Genomic DNA, 20,646 nt, shown 5'->3' on the forward strand with positions numbered 1-20,646 from the left:
TATAGATTCAAACATTCTCAGTAAAATGTAATTTTCCTACATCAATTAAGAAATCTGAAGGTAGATTTTTCAATAGTGGTACAACTACTAGTGCATTTCAGCCAAGGCCTATTTATACAACTGATACACAAGGGGCAGGATATTGAGGTCAGCGTGTGGTGGTGGTGGGGGGTGCTCGCCGACTCGTAAAATGGTGCAGGATGATGGTGGGCGGAACTCCCAACGTCACCCCGCATCATTTCAATTTTCAGGTTGGCGGGGGTGCAGCCAAATCAGCTCCATGGGCAGGATGAGATTTCATGTAGGTTTTTAAAAATTTAATAAAAGTTTGAATAAAAGTGATGGACATGTCCCAACTCCTGTGACAGTGTCACATGAGGGGACATGTCAGGGAAATTTTATTTTTGTGCATTGACCATTTTTGAATTTGGCGTCGATCTCCCAGAGGCAGCACTTAGCCTCAGGGAGATGAGCATGCATGTGCGAAAGAGCGCACTCTTGGCTGAGGGAATCCCCCCTCCCGCACAGCACTTCCTGGCGGATGTCACACTGGGCCAGACTTAATTGGCCCGCCCATGTAAAATGGTGGCGCGCCCCCAATTGGGGGCGCCTATCGGAAGTGCGCCCGCACGCACCCACTCTTGAACTTCCCCCCCAACAATGGGGGGGGAAATTTTTCCCAAGATGTTTGATCTTCCTTCTGGCATCCCAGTTGCTACGGGGGAATATCACAGTGAAGCGGAGAAGTGGGCATTATCAGCATTGGGTTCAGTTATTTTGAAGTAATAATGTTGTGTATACATTTGTCTGGCAAAAAATAAAATTACATTTTGTAGCACCCAGTAAAATTGTAGCCCTAGTTAAAACTATAAAACAATCAATGCAGGTTTACCTGATGATTCAGAAGATTCCCTGACCACTCGGAAGTAGAAGAAAGAAAAGAGAAGAAGCTATGCCAAACCGATAGAAATGAATGAAGACATGAAGGAAGGAAGTGGAGGAACCAACTAGTCAAGAGAACAGGAGAGGTCAGTGGTTATTAACTTCACACAAGCTGCTGGTACTTTATATAAATGTAGCACAGTTGGCGATAAGTGCAGAGATTTGTAAGCTAGATACATTTGAAGGGCAGAAACAAGTTTCAAACCATGAAATTGTCCACGAGTATGCATAAATCTTTAAGCTCCGTGCAGATTCCTTGGAGGTGTGATGCCTCCCTCTTGTGGAGAATTCAATAATAATCTCTGGAACATGCATTATACACTGACAGTACAGGCATTTCAATGTTTGTTGTTTCATTATTCCTTACTGTTGCAAAAAATCCAATGCAAACTAAACATGCACAGTTTAAAAAAAAAGTCCCTCTTCAGAGCTCTCACATCTCTGTTCCACCTAAGCTCATTCTCCAGATGAACAAACTAATTCATCTGAGTTCTTAACAACCTATGGGTGCTTTTGAGTGGCCAATAATGGATTGACTTCTGTAAGGTAGAAATGATTCTATGAGATTTTACTGCCCTCCCTCTCCAAAGTGGGGCTTCTCTGCTGCCAATTAACATCTGGAAAAATAGAGCCAACTGGAACAGTTGAGTTCGAATGTCAGTTGAAGCTGGGATTCAAACTCAAGATCCCCTGGTTTTAGCCTGAGATGGTGTGTTCCTAACAGCTAATTATCTCGACCAGTTACAAACACAGAATCACAGAATTGTTACGATGTAGAAGGAGGCCCTTTGGCCTATTGTGTCTGCACTGGCTCTCTGAACATTTTAACTTGGTGCCAGTCTCTTGCCTTTTCCTCGTAACCCTGCACATTGTTTCTATTTAAATAATTATCCAATGCCCTCTTGAATGCCTCAGTTGAACCTGCCTCCACCACACTTCCAGGCAGTGCATTCCAAACCCTAACTACTCGCTGAGTGAAAATCTTTTTTTCACCTCGCATTTGCTTCTTTTGCAAAACACATTAAAACTGTGCCCTCTGGTTCTCCATCCGTTTACAAGTGGGAACCGTTTCTCCCTATCTTCTCTGTCCAGACCCCTCATGATTTTGAAAACTTCCATCAGCCTTCTCCTTTCCAAGGAAAACAGTCCCAACTTTTTCAATCTTTCCTCCTAATTGAAATGTCTCATCCCTGGAACCATTCTCATAAACCTCTTCTGTACCCTCTCCAAAACATTCACATCCTTCCTATAGTGTGGCGCCCAGAACTGTACACAATACTCCAGCTGAGGTCTAACCAGTGTCTTAGATAAGTTCATTATAACCTCACTAGCTCTTGTACTCTATGCACCTATTAACGAAGCCCAGAATACTGTATGCTTTAGAACCAGCTCTTTCTATCTGCCCTGACACCTTTAATGACTTATGTACATATACATCCAGGTCTCTCTGCTCCTGCACACCCTTTAGAATAGTATCCTTTATTTTATACTGTCTCTCCATGGTCTTTGTACCAAAGTGTACAACAAAATATTGTACACATGTAAACCCTCATGCATGTAATTTATAACCAAACTGCAATTTAACCCCTTACTTGGCCAATACTAGTATACTTGGTCCTGTTGTATGCAAGACTGTTTGTATGGGACATAATTTATGTGCACATAATATATGTTCATTATTCCCTTGAACTGAAACACTGTACAAGATCAACCGGTATGTAAAGGTCTTCATCATGATCTAGAAACTAATTTTCAAGGAATGAAGTGAGCCAGCAACAGAACAAAGACTACTCACTATCATGACAGAGCACAAGTCACTGCCTACACAAAAGCATTGAAGCATTGAGGTCAAAAGTCTAATGAATCTATTGACTGTAATCTTTAGAGATATAAAGGTAAGCTATAGAGTCCTGAGAGTGCACTAATGCCTTCAGCTTCCATCAAGCATTAAGAAGCACTCTTAGGCACTTCTGGTAGCTCTGGTCAAAACGACATTGCTGCATCCCTCAACTGTCATCAGTATTTCCACTACTGTGAAGTTGTTTGGCTGGCTGATGCCTCTGCCATTTCCCTTCCTTCCCTCAGCACATTAAAGAAAATCTCCTCTAAGAAGTCCCCCTGCCCTCACCCTAAACTATTAACATTCTCCAGTTTCTTTCCAACTTCTCATCATGCCCTCCCAAAGCTCATCTTATCCAAACACTTGCTTGGTAGTACTGAACTTGAATATTGCTGAAATAAGAGACATTTGACCAAGTCGACTCTGTTTGGCCGAGGCAGTGTCATGGAGGAAGCAATGGGGAACAATAGGGCCCCCCAAGCTTTGGGGTGATTCAAAAAAGGTACAAGGCTTGAACATACTTGTTTTGTTTGCAGAAAATAGTTCCCTGCATATGAATGTATGGATATTTCACTTGCCAACCAATCAGCACCCTTTTCTCCTGTAGTATAAACTGTTGTGATCATTTGAAATTTGGCATTCTTGCATTTTTCCTGATGAGCGCAAGCCAAAAAGTCCATGAGACCTGGCCCTTGCTCCCTAGATTGTATTACCCCTAGACTGCTGACAATCTAGCTTCCCTTCCTGGCCCCTATGTTAGCTGATGTTATTAATGGTTCCCTCTCCTCAGGTCCTAATCCACTCCCCTTCAAATCAGCTGTCATCACCCCCTCCATAAGACACCCATCCTTAACCCCTTTGTCACTGTCAGGTATCACCCAATCTCCAACCTCCCTTTCTTCTCCAATGTGCTTGAACATGTTGTTGCCTCCCAAATCTGAACTTATCTTTCCTGCAATTCCATTTTCCAATCCCTCAAATCAGTTCTCTGCCCCTGCCACAGTACTGAAACAGGCCTTACTAAAGTCTCAAATGATATCTTGTATAACTGTGAAGAAGGTTAATAATCCTTCCCGACCTATCTGCAACCATTGATATGGTTGACCACGCTATCCTCCTCCAACTCCTCTCCACTGTCAACCAGCCAGGTGAGATTGCCCTGCCTAGTTCCATTCTTATCTATTCAATCACAACCAGAGAATAACCTGCAATGTTTATTAACCTGCTGCTCCTGCAGCAGGATCTCTGAAGTCTCCCAATAATGTACTCTTGGCTCCCTTCTATTTCTTATTTACATGCAACATCATCCAAAAACACATCAGGTTGCACATGTTTGATGCTGAAACTCAGTTCAGCATCACCACCACCTTCCTTGACCTCTCTACTGTCTCTTTTTTTGTCAAGTTGCTTGTCCCAATGTCTAGTGCTAGATGAGCAGAAATTTCCTTCAATTAAATATCAGTTAGACCGAACCCACTGTCTTTGGTCCCTACCACAAACTCCTTCCTTAGTCAAGAAATCTCTCCTTCTCTCTGGCAATGGCTGGATTTTAACCAGACCACATGCAACCTTGGTATTGCATTTAACCCTGAGATGAGCTCTGACCACATATCCATTTCAGGACCAAGACTTCCACATTTGTAACCTCATCCCATTCCGCTCCTGCCTCAGCTCATCTGCTGCTGAGATCCTCACTATGCCTTTGTTACCTCTAGAATTGACCATTTCAATGATCTCCTAGATGACCTTCCATCGTAAGCTCATCCAAAACTGCTGCTCATATCCTAATTTGCCATGTGTCCCATTCACCAATTATCTTTGTTCTCACAAAACCTCATTGGCACCCAGTCCCTAAATGCCTCAATTTTAAAATTCTCATCTTGTCTTCAAATTCCTCCATGGCCTTGCACCTACATCTTTAGCCTTCTCGAGCCGTACAATTCTGAGAGCTGTGTGTTCCTCCATCTCTGGCCTGTGATCTATTTCTCATTTCTCTCAATGTTATTATTGTTCTTCTGTAAATACCTGTATTTTATAAATTTGCAGTATAACATCACAATTGAGATCGATGATAACTTTTCAATTGAAGTGGAAAGTTAAGCCACATAATTTTGACCATTGTTAAATTGACATGCTGAGAACATTCCTTGATTGTTACATTATTTATGTTATAAAAGTGGTATTCCTTCAATCGAGAACAAATAATGAGGACTTAGATATGAATATATCATGTGTATGTACCAAAACAAAGCAGAGAGGAATGTCTATTATTAACAAAGCACATAATGATCACTGTTTAATTGGTAGAAAAATAAAATCATTTTGTTTTGCACACTTCTGGATATCTTTGACATAATACCATTCAATTGCACTATGTAGAAAGGAACATAATATTGATGTAACATTATGGTTTCAACAAGCATTTGTATGGATAAGGTTGTAATTTTATCACTGAAGTACTTGATAATATTCACAGTCTTGCCACAATATGGTTATTAATTTAACGGTCGCCCACAAACCATTTTAGTCAGAACTTGTTGTTGTCCTAGAATCTCACCTGTTACACAGAGACAGCCTTAGTAGGAGTTTATGAGAAGCCTCAATGCAGTATGAGGTAAATTTCATGCGTTGTCTCTCCAATCTCAGAGCTTTGGGTGGCAGGAATGCATACTAGAAAATGGTTGCTGAGGGCAGCAAGACTGAATCATAGTCCACATGGTTTGAGTTCATAAGTCAAGTTTTCAATGGATGGAAAATCTTGTGGATTGCGCATTGAGTGTTCCTTTCCGAACAAGAGTAGGCCGCTTAGCCCCTTGAACCCGATCTGCCAATCAGTTAGACCATGGCTGATCTGTATCCTTAGTCCATTTTCTCAGTGTGCCCAATTCATTGTCCACAATATTTTCCATCCATTAAGTATCTGATTTGTGTACCCAAAATTGTGTGCGTTGCAATTCAGTCCCAATGTCCATGGCACCCACTTCCCAGTATCTCGTGAAACTCTGCACAATTGCATTCACTTACTGAGATTATTCCTGTAATTCAATTGCAACTCATTCAATGAGATTCACACATTTGCAGCAGTCTGGTAAACGATCAATAAAGCATTTAGAAGGAATTTTTTTTACAGTGAGTGGTGAGAATGTAGAGCTCACTACCAAATGAAGTGATTGAAGCAGGTAGCATTGGAACATTTAAAGGGAGTCATCATGCTTACTTGAGGTTGAAGGGATCAGAGGGATATGGGACAGGGTGGGAAGATGTAATTATAGTGGGAGGAGGCTTGTGTAGAGTATAACCACTGGAGAGCTGAGTGACTAACTTCAGTGCTGCAGAGTCGATTTGAATATAATTGGGCTGTTCCAGAAACTGACCTTGAACTGCCACAGAATTCATCGGGCCCTGATCTCAGTTGTTAGCTATTTAAGTATTTAATTAAAAAAAAGAACTATTTTGTCAGCTCCAAAAGGTTTGTGTTAACAAGGCTTGACAGTATATTACTGAAAGTGTAGTAGCTTATATCACAAATGTATTGATTTCTATCTTTCATGAGCAAGTAGGCAGATCAAAGCATAGCTGGTATTTTTCAGTGTTTAAGATGGAGGAGTTTAAGAGTAAAATACTTAATGGCCTTTGATGTTCATCACAAAAATTCTTCTCCACCATACTTTTTATGCATAACCGTCAGCCTTTTTGTTTTACAAACATGCTATTCATCAATCAGTTAACCAGCAACTTAAAAAAAAGCCTACGCTTGTGGGCTGCTCTATACAAGTAATTTGGTCGACTTTTTATCTCAGCCTGAAATAATTCACTGCCTTTGCTACTGACAGTAACAATTCTGTATGATATGTGTATACAATGGATGCGGCAAAGTTGTAAAGCAAAGAACCTTGCTACTACACTTCAGTTTTGGATTAGAGAAATGTGTTTTAATTCCAAATCCTCTCCCAATTAATTTAAAATTTCTTCTGTTTCTCTTAACTGCCTGTGCTATTTCCTGGCATCTGTAACATGGACCATGTTTGTAGCACTGCCAATGTGAATTATACAAGTAGTACAGAGGCATGTTAAAGAGAGGGTTCTAAAAACAAGATTTTTTTTGAAGTTAAGATGAAAATTGTAAACAACATGTACCACATCAGGTTCTGATATGTATCATAGATTACTGGAAGTTAATGTACGCACAAAAATGTCATGGTGGTTTTCGGTCTTGGTTGCTGTAATGCAGTATTTTAGAATTTGGCAAATTATCCTTAGATATTCTGATCAAAACAAGGCGGAAAATATGAAAATGAAACTTTCAGCAAAGTCCAAGTTAATTTTCATTCCTGAAGCATAGTGTCAATCATCGAGGAAAACACAGGAATATCTGGTCTACCTTTTGCACAGAGAACAAAGACACAGTTTTTGCACAAATATCATGGTGTTCAATTTGGAGGTTCTGTTCAAAATCCATCTAAGTGTTTTGGAAAAATATATATTGGTGGTGAGTTTCAGCAAAACTGCATTCCATTCTGCTGAAAGTCACTTTTGCTTTATTATTTCTCAATTTAATGTGGACAGACTGAAAAGAAAATCAAGCACAAAAATTAGGATTTGTGTGGGGTTTTTTTTCACAATTTCAGTTAGGCAAAGGCAGTTTATTAGGTACCACTGTCATGAGTTACACATATTGTTTTTGCCACAATTTAGTCACTTCATGCTATCTTCCTCAGGGAAGGAAGGTTGAATGAAGTAACCATGCACACATACAAACAGGTCGTCAATGCTCACCCCGGTAGACAGACTTACCCGGAATTAAACTCAAATGGTGTGGCTTGGGATACCCATCCCACATTCAGTCTTCTCCCCTACCCACACAACTTGGCTGAGACTGGGAATAACACTCCCTCTGGGACAAATCAAGTTCATCAGATGCCACGTTTATGAGTTGGGCCTTCTGGTTCAAAGTGGAACGCTCTAGAATCCTAGCCATCAGGTTGCCCTGAGGCGAGAAGTTTTATGAAAGCAGTGAAGAGGTGGGCAACTTACTGAGGGTTTAGACGCAGGTGATTTGTTTGGTTCAGGAGTTTTGGTGAGCCACTGGTTGATGCGACCGGCAACGCCAACTTTCAGACTTGCTACCTCCTACAAGGACAGCCATAAACAGAATCTTGTGAAGCTTTTGTGTGATTGCATGCGAGTTTCAATTGGATTTAAAAACTTGTCACCACAACGTTTAGCACACACTAGAAGAATGACTTAGTTCTTTTCCTGAATTATTCTCTGCCCATTATGAATTAGATCATGCCAAGGGCATAAGTTTGATCTGATAGATTTATTTTTCAAATGCTCCAGTTAATGCACAAATCTAATTAAACTGCACATCACCTAATGTTGTCAAGTATTTCTTGTTTTGAATAATAAAAACTTGTGAAAAAAAAATCCAAGGTTACAACAAATGAGTAATCTGCTTCAACATTTGATGGGGAAGTTGTTTTTGGGCAGTTTCAAAAGTGTGAAAAACCTGTCCCTTTGAAGCGTTCTCAGAATATAATCAATGCAAGAATTTAATTCTTAATATTGCTAGCATCATAGATACTCCTGAATTAAACAAAATAATTCTGGACCACAAGCCAGGCACTTTTGACAATGCATCTTGAACATGTCTAATGTTTTAACCAAGATTTTCTGAGCACATTGCACATAACTCTGGCAGTTGTACCTACTCAGTGAGTATTCCCAGATATTTAATTATCAATTCATAATAGCCATGGTGACTGCTTTAGTTTCAGATACCCTGCTTATAGTGGACCTTATGGAACAATGGTAGCGTGCCTGAGCTCAGATCAGAAGGCTGCTTGCTTGAACCACATCAGGGTCATAGCATTTTCATAGCGGCTCAGGATCCTACTGACTGGTTTTATACTGGGGCATTATATTGGAGATGTCTTCAGTGTTTAAGGTGATTGGCAAAAGAACCAGAGGCAAAATAAGAAAACAAATTTTTATGTCACGAGTTGTTGTGATCTGGAACACAATGCCTGAATGGGTGGTGGAAGCAGATTTAGTAGTAGTTTTCAAAAAGGAAGAGAATAAATACTAAAAAAATGCAGGGCAATGGGGGAAAAAGCAGGGCAGTATGATTGATTATATATTTTCAAATAGCGAGGACAGGCTTGATGGGCTGAATAGCCGCCTCCTGTGTTGTATTATTCTATGATCCATTTTGGGTTGTTTTCTTTTTACTTTCACTAATGTTTATTTTTGAAAGGGCAAGTTCCTCTTGCTGTTTATATTCCTTATTAATACCAAGAGTGAATCTTCAAACACCGGACATCAAAGAAATCAGTTTTGACATCTGGAAACAATTTAGCTTTCCATCCCAAGCTCTGTTTGCTCTCCCTAAACCTGCTGGGGTAGAATTTCGGTGAGGATACTCTCTATCACCTGCTACAATTTATCTTCTAAAGGTCCCTGGTGAGAAATTTCACAGGAGTTTAAAAATATGTCATGGCACAGTTAACAAGGTGCTTGGTAGGTGTGCAAGCACCAGCTCTGATATTATATAAGTGTTTTAAATATTGTGATCAATAAATTAGGGATAAACCCTGGGGGTTTCAGGCAACTTCGAACTAATGTAATTCTTCATATTTTAGTTGTGGTGGAGACAGTTTTTGGACTCCGTTTCACAGGATTCTGTAAACCCTTTTTCATTAATCTGAGAGAGAAACAACATACGTAATCTCCAATATGTTCAATAGGCTGGTTTTATGAAGAATGATGCTGTGACATTAAGCAAGTTTTCAACTTTCAACTCTTTAACCCAGAGATGTTTGTAATATGAAAAAAATTTTTTCAGCCTTTTGGAATTATGTGTGACCACTGTTCAGTCTGTACCAGTTTTCAAACAATACTGTCAATGATGAAGACTGTAGAATCATATCTTTAAATTATTGCAGTAGAAATGTTATTCAACAACTTAGCAGATTTCAATTAAATTGGTTTTCTTTAGAAGACTAATTGAAGAAAATCCTAGAAATACAAACGTGCTCTCCTCAGGTACAGGACTGACAGCGCCAAAAAGCATCAATAGGATAAAGAGTTATAAATGCAAGACTTGTATCTTATCAAGAACAAAACAGCTGTGCAGTAAATCTGTGAGCAGTTTCATGCTAGTGTGAGCACAGTGATGAGACATGGTTTGTATACCGCTGTTATCCTACCTACATTCTATTTCAGTATGATCTGATTTGGGCAGGAAGATCCCAAAGAGATACCTTACCTTATTCGGTGTACCCTTATTAGATGGGGAAGCAGAACTATAGACATCACCAGTTTCCCACATGCTCTTTATGTTCCGCACTCCTTCAGCTGTCAGTGGGAGATCTGAAGCGGATGACTTGCCTCCTTTAGCAGTTTTGGCAACCTAAGTGTAAACAATAAAGATCTGAGACCTCTCATAAAAGAGTTGAGTAGATAAATGTACAAGTAGTAATGTCAAAATAGATTGCAATGGTCAAAATAGATTGCAATGGCCATAATACTATCAACAACAGCTTCAGAATTGATAAATATTCAATAGATGTGTATGATTTCCCTGCAATTCATTTGAAATAAATTCTTGGTAATAATTTAGGAATAATGCCCAAATGAGGTTAATATACAAATGTGCACAAAGCTCCACTTGTGATAATGCCAGAGATTAAGCAGTAGGCCCGAGCCTAATCTCAGGTTTTAGATAACGTGGAAGAATGCTGCAGGTTTCATCAGAAAAATTATAATTCAAGCCCCTGAATTTTATTATGTTAACAGCTGTGCAACTAAGTCTAAAGCCAGAATTTTTCCATTGGCGAGCTGGGGCGGGGCCCGCTTGCCGACGCAAAAATGATGCAGGATGATGTCGGGGGGAACCGCAATCAGCTGTCCGTCCGCCAACCATTGACAGGGTAGTTAAACCAATTAAAGGCCCTGCCCGTCCGACCCTAAGGCTGGCGGGCAGGCCAGGAGCCCCGGCGGGCTTCTGAAAAAACATGAAACCTCATCCACCGGCGGGATGAGGTTTCATGTCTGTTTTTAAAAAACTTTAATAAAGTTTATATGATATTTATTAACATGCCCCATCTCGTGTGACATTTTCACATGAGGGGGACATGTTAATTTTTTTATTTTTCTATGTTTGAAGTTTATAAAACTTTCCGCGCTCTCTCTGAGGCAGCACTTAGTCTCAGGGAGATGTGTGCTCTTTTGTGTGCATGCACGAAAGAGCGCACTCTGACAGTTGGGGAATTCCCCCCCCCACCCCCCACACAGGAAGTGCATAGCACTTCCCGTCGGGCTGCCCACTGGGCGGGCCTTAATTGGCTCGCCCACATAAGATGGCAGCAGGGCCCGTTTCAATGGCGGCGATCAGCTGCCTGCCTGCCGCTGAGCCAGTGGGGCCCGGGCCCGCCCACCCATCAAGGGCAAAATTCTGCCCTAAGTATTCACTGTTAGAGATAGTCAGTAAATTATTTTGAAAATCATTTTCCAGAATTCAATTTCTATGATTATTTAACAGAAAATAAATGGAGACTTTTTGGATTACCATTTCCTGTCATTTGATGCATTTTAGGAAGACAGAGATTTGGGATTTTCTTGATGCCACGATCTTAACAATTCTGGGAGCCGAGAGACAAGAGGAGGGCAGTCAGCAAGCTCCCAGGAGTCGGGGTGGCCACCTTTAATTTAACCTGCACCCCAAGCTCCCATTTTCCCGCTGCCCTCCCCCTAACCAGTTGGGGATGGCCCTCCCCCAGATGGGGTTGAGAATTCAGAACCCCCAGGCTCTCCATTGCAGCAGCAGCTGACTTAACCTGTGGCTGCAGCCTTCTCTGGATCGATTTCTGCCCACTTTCAGGTTTCCCAACTGAAACACGGCCGACACACCCCGTTCCACCCTGTCAAGATTCAGCTCATTGTGCCTAACCTCTGCAGTGAAATAGATATTACACAGTGAGTGTAATGGCTCACAATCATGCAGAGCCAGCCAGCAGAGACAGACAGTGAGATTGTGTAAGGGAACCAGGATAGAGACAGCACAGAGAAAATTGGAGAGTGAACCAGAGTAGAAAAACAACAGATAGAATTAGACAGTGAGCCAGATAAGAGAGGATCAAAATAGCACAAACAGGGCACCAATCCAAGGAAGAGATAATGAGAGGATCATGACAGAAAGAGGTTAGCCAAGTGATCAGTGCTGTCTCAGAAGAACATAATATGACAGTCAGCACAATGTGATGCATTAAAAATTCTAACACAGAAATGTTGATGGGGAAGGGCTTTTACAGCAACAACAACCACTGGTATTTTTGTAGCATCTTTAATGTGATAAGCACATTAAGGTGCTTAGCAGCTTGGGAGCTCATTATAAATTTAACAGCGAGCTATACAGTGAGTCATTAGAACAGATAAAATCAACTCTTTGACTAAGATTTTGGTTAAGGAGTGTCTTAAAGGGGGGGGGGGGTTGCAGGGAGGAGGATGGTAATTCCAAAATGTAAGATCTTGGCAGCTGAAGCCAATGGTGGAGTGATGCAAATCACGGATGAGGTTTTTGGATGAGCTGAAGTTTAAGGAGGGTGCCAAGCCAACCAGGAGAGCATTGAAATTGGCGAGTCTTGAGGTGACAAAAGGAAGGATGAGGGTTTCGGTAGTGGATGAGCTGAGGCAGGTCAGAGACAGGTGACATTATGAAGGTGAAAGTATTAACATTACAGGATAAGGGATAATGCATTAACATTCTAAGACTGTAACAGTGCAGATATTTCTGACTCGACAATAATCGCTAAACAACACATTTGGTATAATAACTTGCATTTACATAGTTAAATTAATTGAATAATTTAAATAATCTGAATTTCAAACCCCAAATTTGAATGTCTGACACTAAATCAAGTGTTCCATTTTGATGAGTCTAAAGAAAACTTTGAAACCTAAATAAAAACTTGAGAAATTCTCCTGGATATTTTAATTTTTTAAGGCAGAACTTAGAATCCCAGAATTAGTCAATGTATCTGGTTAAGAAAAATTGACAATATAATGTGGACAGCTGTTGTGCAGTCTCACCTCAATTGCACTGGTATATTGCTCCAATTTACTGTCAATCTTGGAAACACCCAATAATGGGCGTGAAGTCTTGGTGGTAGTGCTGTGAGTACAAATAAGTTTACAGTATTAATGATCTTGATTAACAAGCGAGTACATTAAAAAATGACAAAGATGCTGCGATAGGTTTTACCTCTTTTTTGCTGATTTATTCAAAAAGTCTGCCCTTTCTCCAATCTGAAAATCAAATGTGGGAAAGGGGTTTGTATTAACGCAGGCAGAACTAAGCACAGAAACTTGGAAATTATTAACACACAGAAGCTACTGCATAATCCATAACAAGCCTGCACCTGATCAGATTCAGTGAGAAATGTTTTAAGAAATTCCATGCCTAAACCTACACCATGCGGCATCGTATGAAAATGTTTGACAGCTTTCCAGTAAGCTGGGAGCAAAGCGTAAAATATACCTCCCTCCATCTTAACTTGTTGAAAATAGAAAAGAAGGCTTCATTCATGCAATGGCCTCTTGGACCATCAGGAGAAAAATTAAATATATTTCAGAAGCTGGTTATCTCAGGATTAAAATATTTGTAGAATAGGATGGTGTTGCAATCTCTTGTCAATTTCCATGTCCAATATTATGTATTTTAAATGCCTTTCATTGAAGTCAGAAATAAGTTTCAGAGGAGTGAGTTAGCTACTGGTGCCACGCTGAAAGGATGAAACATGCAGATTGGGGGAGGTTTACGATATAGAATTTTAGGTGAAGTTCTGCACCATCAGTACTAAATCAACAAAGTTACTCCACTAAAGCAATCTCTAATTTTTTTAACGTTCCACCAAGGAGCAATCCAGATCATAATTTGAAGTCCATACACAAAGTAACACTTACTACCCTGCTGTGTACGGTGTTCATAAATGGACAATATCTTTTGGATATGAACTCCTGTGAATAGTTCAGAGGAATATTAAAATATTACAATTTCATTAAAAAAGACTGCCTTGAATCATCATTTAAAGTAGATTTGTTTCAGGAATTCCATCATGACCTTGCTGGGTTGGCACTGCAAAAAGCTTTTCATACTCAAATGCCATTTCCAATTTTTATACAATTAGATGATCTGGGGCTACATCTTTTAGAACCTGTACCCCAAAGTCCGGAAAGCCTCACGGTCAACAAGCTGCTTCTTTACCGCATTTCGGTTTTTTGGCAGCCAAGTTCTTTTTGGGGTAAATCTTTTTGGGGTAAATTTACCAATTCAATGCTCCCAGTGGCAACTGGAGTTTGCAAATGCAGATCTCACTACAATGTTTTAACCTGGTCTCCAACCTACACTCACTTCTACTGCATGTCTCTGTTGGGAGTAGAATTAGTGAATTTACTGTCATCTCCACAATGAAAGTGGCATATCGAGATTCAGGTGCATTTTTATAGAAGCTGTTATTTTACTGAATGCCTGAAGATGGTGTCACTCTGCTTGAAACCAGCTCTCAGCAGTGCCATCAAGAGGCATTTAGTGCTATTTCATGATTTTGGAAGATGTACATTTGTATTATACACTCCTCATTAATTCTAACAAGTTTGCTACTTGTTAGTCAAGACAAAGCCACAAAATGGGGCCTGAGCAACATGCAGTATAAACAGAATGGAATTTCTTTGCTCAAATCACTTGACCCTTCAAGATAGTTCTCTTCCTTGATTGAAGAATGCAGGAAACATTATGAAAATCTAATTGTTCACTACAGTTGCTGGTGCTTAGGGCAGAATTAAAGCATTTTTTAATGCAGACTATTCCATTTGCTCACTGATCCATCTCCTGTACTGTAGCTTTAATGCTTCTGGACTTTTGAGTGCAGGCTGCTTTGGGGCTTATACTATCCACACATGTCCCCCAGCCTAGTGAAAATAACAACTATAACCTTGGGTGAGGATAGCTGGAAGCTGTATGGTATGACTACATTTAGAAGTTTTTCTAAAACTTATAACAGACTAGAAAGACAAGACTTTGTTTCAGCCACTTCATTAAACCTTTTTATATTTTAATTTCTGTGAAGTTAGGTGACCTAATGAAAAATGGCCCATTAAGATTGAACTAGCCTCAAATATGTTGAGCCATTATAAAGTGCTGTAATACTATTTCTATAATTAGGATTTGATGGGGAATGTTCTGACAACTTACCAGAAGACCACTGAAACAAATTAATTGGTCCCTTTTTCAACAGAACACAGATTTTGGGGCAAGATGATAGAAATATTCAAAATAATGGAAAGATGGGACAGGATTAATGGAAGATGGCTAACATCGACCAACTGACTTTATTTTGTATAGCTCTGACTCTGTTTGCGTAAACATGGCCGGAATTCTCCAGCTCCTTGCACAGGCGGGATCTTCTAATCCCCCGATGCAAACAGAGATTTAAATAGCTCGCCAGACCCGCCGCGGGGAGAGCTGGAAAATTCCGCCCTATATGTCTATGTGTGCGCTTCTGCATGACTGTGTCTTACAGCCACTTTCAGATTGTGAATCTGCCATTTTCTGAGCAATTAAGAGACAGAAACTTTCCCAGGTTCTCCTGGGAAGCTGTTAGGCCAATCCCCCACAAAACTGTAACTTGCTATTAAAAAATTTCAGAGTCGGCTCTAACATCAGAAATGTTCTTCTCAATTGGGAAGAATGTGTTTTTCATTGGGTACAAATTCTGATATAGTTGTGAAAGGCAGACACCCAGCATGCATTCAACACAAAGAACTTGTTCAGCAAAATGTTCAATTCATGAAACAGTTTCTCTTTTAGATTGCTATGTCAAATTATAAATGTACAGTATTAAAATTATAAAAGAAACAGGACAGGACACAGCAACTCGGCAAAAAGATGGGATCCTTAAAGGATTACTGCATATCAAACGGGCAGACACATACGGTAAACAGGATGCACATATACCGGCAGATCTGAAACAGATTCCAGAAAGGTACATACATGTAAATGATTGACAATAAATTTTGGGATACCCCAGTCATAGAATTCCGGAAAGTACAGCTCAGCAAGAGGTCATTCAGCCTGTTGCATTTGTACTGTTACTAACTCTTCAACGGGGGCAATCTACATGAATTCCAATTCACTGCTGTTTCCCAAAATCCTTCTACATATTTCTTTCACTCATACTTAGGCAATTCCCTATAAACTATATTAGAAAAGTTCATTATAATACATTTGCAAAATTGGCTGTCTAATCTCTAAAGTAATTAGCGGTAAAGTGCTCCATGCTCCAATAACTCCGTGTGTGAAAGACATTTCCTTTAACTTGCTGCTTCATTCTTCTGGTAATAATCCTCAATCCATGAGCCCTGAGTACAGACTCACAAACAAATATAAATAAGAATTCCTTAACTTTCTGTGTCTCAGTACAAATGCCCCAAATTTTCTGAATTTTTCTATGTAACCATTGACCTCATTCTGATCAATTCTAGTGAACCATTGCTTTGTCTTTTCTATGACTCTAATATCCTATTCTATTAACGGTAGAGATAATTCCTATTTTGTGAGAACACTGATACTGTGATAAGCAGTAACAATGACAGAATAGTGTAGCTTTTCAGGTTAGAGGCATGATTGTGAAAAACAAATAATTAAAGTGGAAATTGTATGATTAAAATAATCATATTTTGTTAAGGACAATGAAAACAAGTGTGTCCTATTGCTATTGAAGCTATCAGTTAAATATGGTGAACAATAACTGAAAATGTAGAACACTGCCTAAAGATTTAAATCTTGTTATAACATCAAACTTATTTTATTTAACTTTTATTTGAATTACATTTGAATTAAAGTCTAATGACCATCTGGTAATGTCCAAGGTTATTTTAAAATCTGTGTGTAATTTGCAAAAGAAAATTAGCATTTCCACAATGCCTTTTCAAATCCTTAAGACATCCAATGTGCTTCATATCCAATGAATTATTTTTGAAACACAGTTATCGTGTTGGTGCCCTTAAGTGCTAAAATGAGATGAATGGCTAGTTAATATATTTTTGGCAGTTTTAGTTGAGTCAAGAATTTGGCCATGATACTGGAAGAACAGCCTGATCTTTTCCAGTGTTTAGGAATCTTTTAAAAGCCGGAAAGGCACTGGTTTAGCCTCCCACCTCTAGCAATGCTACACAGAAGTATCAACCCAGATTATGTGCTTAAGAAGTGAATTTACAAGCAAGCTGATTCAGAAGCAAGGGTGCCCACCAACTGAGCCAAGCTTGAATTATTTACAATATTCTTTCATTTTTATGAATGTATAGGAGACTCCATGCAAAACAAATTGGTTCATGTAAACAGTGCAGCCCAGCTTGCGAGTGTTTTTCTTAGATAACACGTGTCACTCTCTCCTGAGTCTGAAGGTTATTCTTGTCGCAGTCGAGAGATTTGAGCACAAAATGCAGGATGGGGCTTCGGTGCAGACCTGAATGCTGTGCATTGGAGGTGCTATCTCTTGTTGAGAAACTAAATGAGGTCCTGTCTGACCATTTCGTGAGGTACCAGAGCATGGTCTGGTGGCCTTGGAACTGTAAACCATGAAGTAGTAGTCAACAATTTCAGGGAAAGAATAAGGGACAAAATTATCAGAGGTAAATTATGTAAAGATGTAACACACCTTATCCCAAGTTTAGCCGGCCAATAGATGGGTAAGTTTTTTGTCTTAAAACATGAGGGACAGTTTTGTAAGACTGTGCTAAGGGCATGAAATCTTAACAGGATCAAGTGTCAGAGACAGGCTATAACACTGTGGATCTGATTCTCTGGCTTGCATTGCCTACTAGTGAAACCCCCCTCTCTGACAACAGAGCCTCACAAAACTACCTCCATGGTGTTTCCTCTGCACAATCTCTAATAATGAAATATTAATTGATGTTTTTAAATGAAATTCATATATCTTTTTGTTCCATGTCCCAGAAAGGAGAGTGAACATCCTGCAGCTCGCTGAGTACGTACTTTTAAAGAGGAACCGCGGGGGCTCACACATTTGAATGGCTCTTTGTCATTGGTTGTTTCAATGTCTTCTGGCTTCTGCCGTTTCTCTGCTGCCTCTGCTCTTCGTCTCTCAATATCTTCCTTCAGCTTCCTCCTCTCCTCCTTAAAAACAAGATCTAATATTAAACTTGCAGTTGAAAGATTTCTGAACATTTCATACAAAGTTAATACTAATTGGCCTTTGCTGTTTTCTAATTCCCACCAAAACTTTAAAGGTTTAATGGCAGCTACATTGAGGATATCAGACCTGTTATATGGGTCTCAATTCAATTGGTTCTAATGCCCTCCTTTACAAATCTGCACAATTGTTTGTTTATCTTAAAGTATGATAAAAGTCGCACTAAGTATATGAGAGACATAAAGAGCCGGTCAGTTCTCTCGGTGGAGAGAACAGACATGTTAATCTTTCAGGCTGGGGCCTTCTTCAGAACTGAAAACCAACACAGTCTGGTTCAGGCAGAATTTAATTGTTGGTTAGTCAGGGAATTTTGCAGGTTGGAAGACAGTTGCCAGTTTCAACCTGTAGGTCAGGAACACAGTATCTTAAAATGGTTGTGCTATCTAGTGACACATATATTTGTGTTGAAGTGCACCATATATAGACTAATAAATGCGGCATCGCTCATAGCAAATTCGATGATTTGTTGTTTTGTAAGGACGTTATACCATGACCACAACAGAGTTGAATTTTTGCTCAGTTGAATTTTTTAGTGCAATTTACTCAAAATTAGTCCAATCCATGCAAAAGATCACAGATTTTTAAGTGCAAATTAGTTCCTGTTATGTTTTGTACCAGTTTAAAAAAACACTGCTTCGTGTGTGGAAGAGAAGCAGCAGCAACATGACTCAGGCAAAACACAGTAAGGCAACAACACATAGAGCAGGTGGAGAGAGACAACAGCAGTGGGACTGTGGGCAGGTGGAGTGAGACAACAGAATTTTCATACAAAGGTGGCATGGGTATAGAAATGCCAGCAGCAATACAGGGACGTAAGTATTTAGGGAAGGAGACAGCGCAACATCAGAACCCACCCTGATGATTCACAGCCTTGGTCAGGAAGGTCCCAGTTTTTATGCACAAAACCAAGTTTCCCAACACTTTAAAGGTAGATGCCAATAACTTCCTCCAAGTGTCTCCAATCAACTGTTAACAAAGATCCCTGAAAAAATGCAGTTTATGCCATTTATCCAGACTTTCTTCCAACCTACTGTCCAAATTATGACAGGAAATCAGGGATTAGAGGTGAAATCACCATGCAAATTCAATCCTGAGGTCTCTCATATGCTGTTCTGGCTTCCAAGGAAATATGGCCCTGAACAGACTGCATGATTCAAATGTAGAAGAGTGCAACATTATGGTCTTGTGTGTGAAAGGCCTAATAGGCCCGGCTAATGCAGCGCAGACCAATAATCAAGCAGAAAACTTCAAACCACTCAGTGCAATTACTCACTGAGCCAGATGGGGAGTGTTTGTGTTTAGTATCTTGCTCTTTGATTAAATAGAATTTACAGCACAGGAACAAGCCATTATGAGAGTTTCACTTCACTGTTTGGCAAGATGATTGCATATTTATGATTTAAGCCCAGAATTTGAAACTGTGTGAATTCTCAGCTTCCCTTTTGCATTTCATTTAATTTCCTGAAACTACAAGCTCTCGTTTCATTAAATTGGAGTTACCGGTGTGGATTATGTGGGGAGAGATGCAATGGGATGCTTATGAGGAGAGGTAAAATCCCAAAGTTTTTCCTATGCTGTTCTGGCTACCAAGGAAATATGGCCCTGCACAGACTGCATGATGCAAAGGTAGAAGAGTGCAGAAGAGGTAGAAGAGTGTGAGGAGAGGAGAAAGCAACTAGTGTGAGCAGAGAGTTAGAAAGAACATGCGAGAGTAGAACTAGAATGGTCTATGTTGGTATTTATGGTACGAACTAGCCTCTTTCTACTGATGTTCCCTCTAATTCCTCTTCATGCTGGGCGGGCCCAAATTCCTCTGTGAACTACTCTTTTGACTGTGGCAGCTTACATTTTAAGAGTCACTAAAATTTCATGACATTGTGAGTGGCCTCTTTATTTCAATGTGCGGTACATACCAGATCACTGCACCAGACCATTGCTGTCTTCTCACTGGTCCCAATACACATCTCCTTAACAGATCACATTGTACTTCTACTCTAGCATGTCCAAGTTCACCTTTCCCTTGATGCTTTTGCAGTTGGGCTTTGATGATCAGCTCTGCACCATCACCCCCTCCACCGCCACTTGAACTCGCTGTTATAAGCGACCTATTTATTTCAATGCACGATACAGCCCAGATTGCTGGACAGCTGCGCATGTGCACACCTTAGAGGCAGCACTGCCCCCGATCATAATTCATTCCAACCTATCAGCATATTCTTCTATTTGACCCTTACCTCTTCCTTTGCTTTTCGTTCAGCCTCATCCTGTTGCCGTTTTTGCTCTTCCTCTTCTCGTACCTTCCTGCGCCCTTCCCGTTTCTTCTTCAGCTCCTCCAGCTCTACTACAGCCACTTGCTGTTTCTGCTTCATTTTTTCGAACTCTTCGCTCTCTTTCTCATCTTGGCGGCGCTTCAGCTCTTCCAGCTTCCTCTCTGCCTCAAGTTTGGCCGCTGCTTCCTCTGCCTCTTGGGTCGACTTGGACTCTGAACGGCTGCACTCCCCCCACCAAAAGGAAAAAAACAGAATGTTATGAGGCAACACTTTGGACTCTTTGGCCATCAACTCTGCTCTTTTCAAGCAGCTATTCTTTATGTAG

General features: G+C 40.2%; 1 protein-coding gene across 5 annotated transcripts in view; it reads right to left on the reverse strand.

The window, feature by feature from the left end:
• Positions 1-20,646, reverse strand: part of cald1a (caldesmon 1a) — a 203,007-nt gene that overhangs the window by 13,347 nt on the left and 169,014 nt on the right. For 4 of the 5 annotated variants that reach the window (XM_041201871.1, XM_041201870.1, XM_041201872.1 and 1 more), the window contains 6 exons: positions 20,286-20,556; positions 17,835-17,975; positions 13,044-13,087; positions 12,872-12,953; positions 10,050-10,193; positions 7,817-7,912 (listed from right to left, as the gene is read on the reverse strand). In XM_041201871.1, coding sequence (XP_041057805.1) covers positions 7,817-7,912; positions 10,050-10,193; positions 12,872-12,953; positions 13,044-13,087; positions 17,835-17,975; positions 20,286-20,556 — 778 coding nt within the window. The remainder of the gene's footprint in view (positions 1-7,816; positions 7,913-10,049; positions 10,194-12,871; positions 12,954-13,043; positions 13,088-17,834; positions 17,976-20,285; positions 20,557-20,646) is intronic. The other variant, XM_041201869.1, reaches the window with a different exon arrangement.

This window comes from Carcharodon carcharias, chromosome 13, assembly GCF_017639515.1.
Source record: "Carcharodon carcharias isolate sCarCar2 chromosome 13, sCarCar2.pri, whole genome shotgun sequence".
Classification (NCBI taxonomy): Eukaryota; Metazoa; Chordata; class Chondrichthyes; order Lamniformes; family Lamnidae; genus Carcharodon; species Carcharodon carcharias.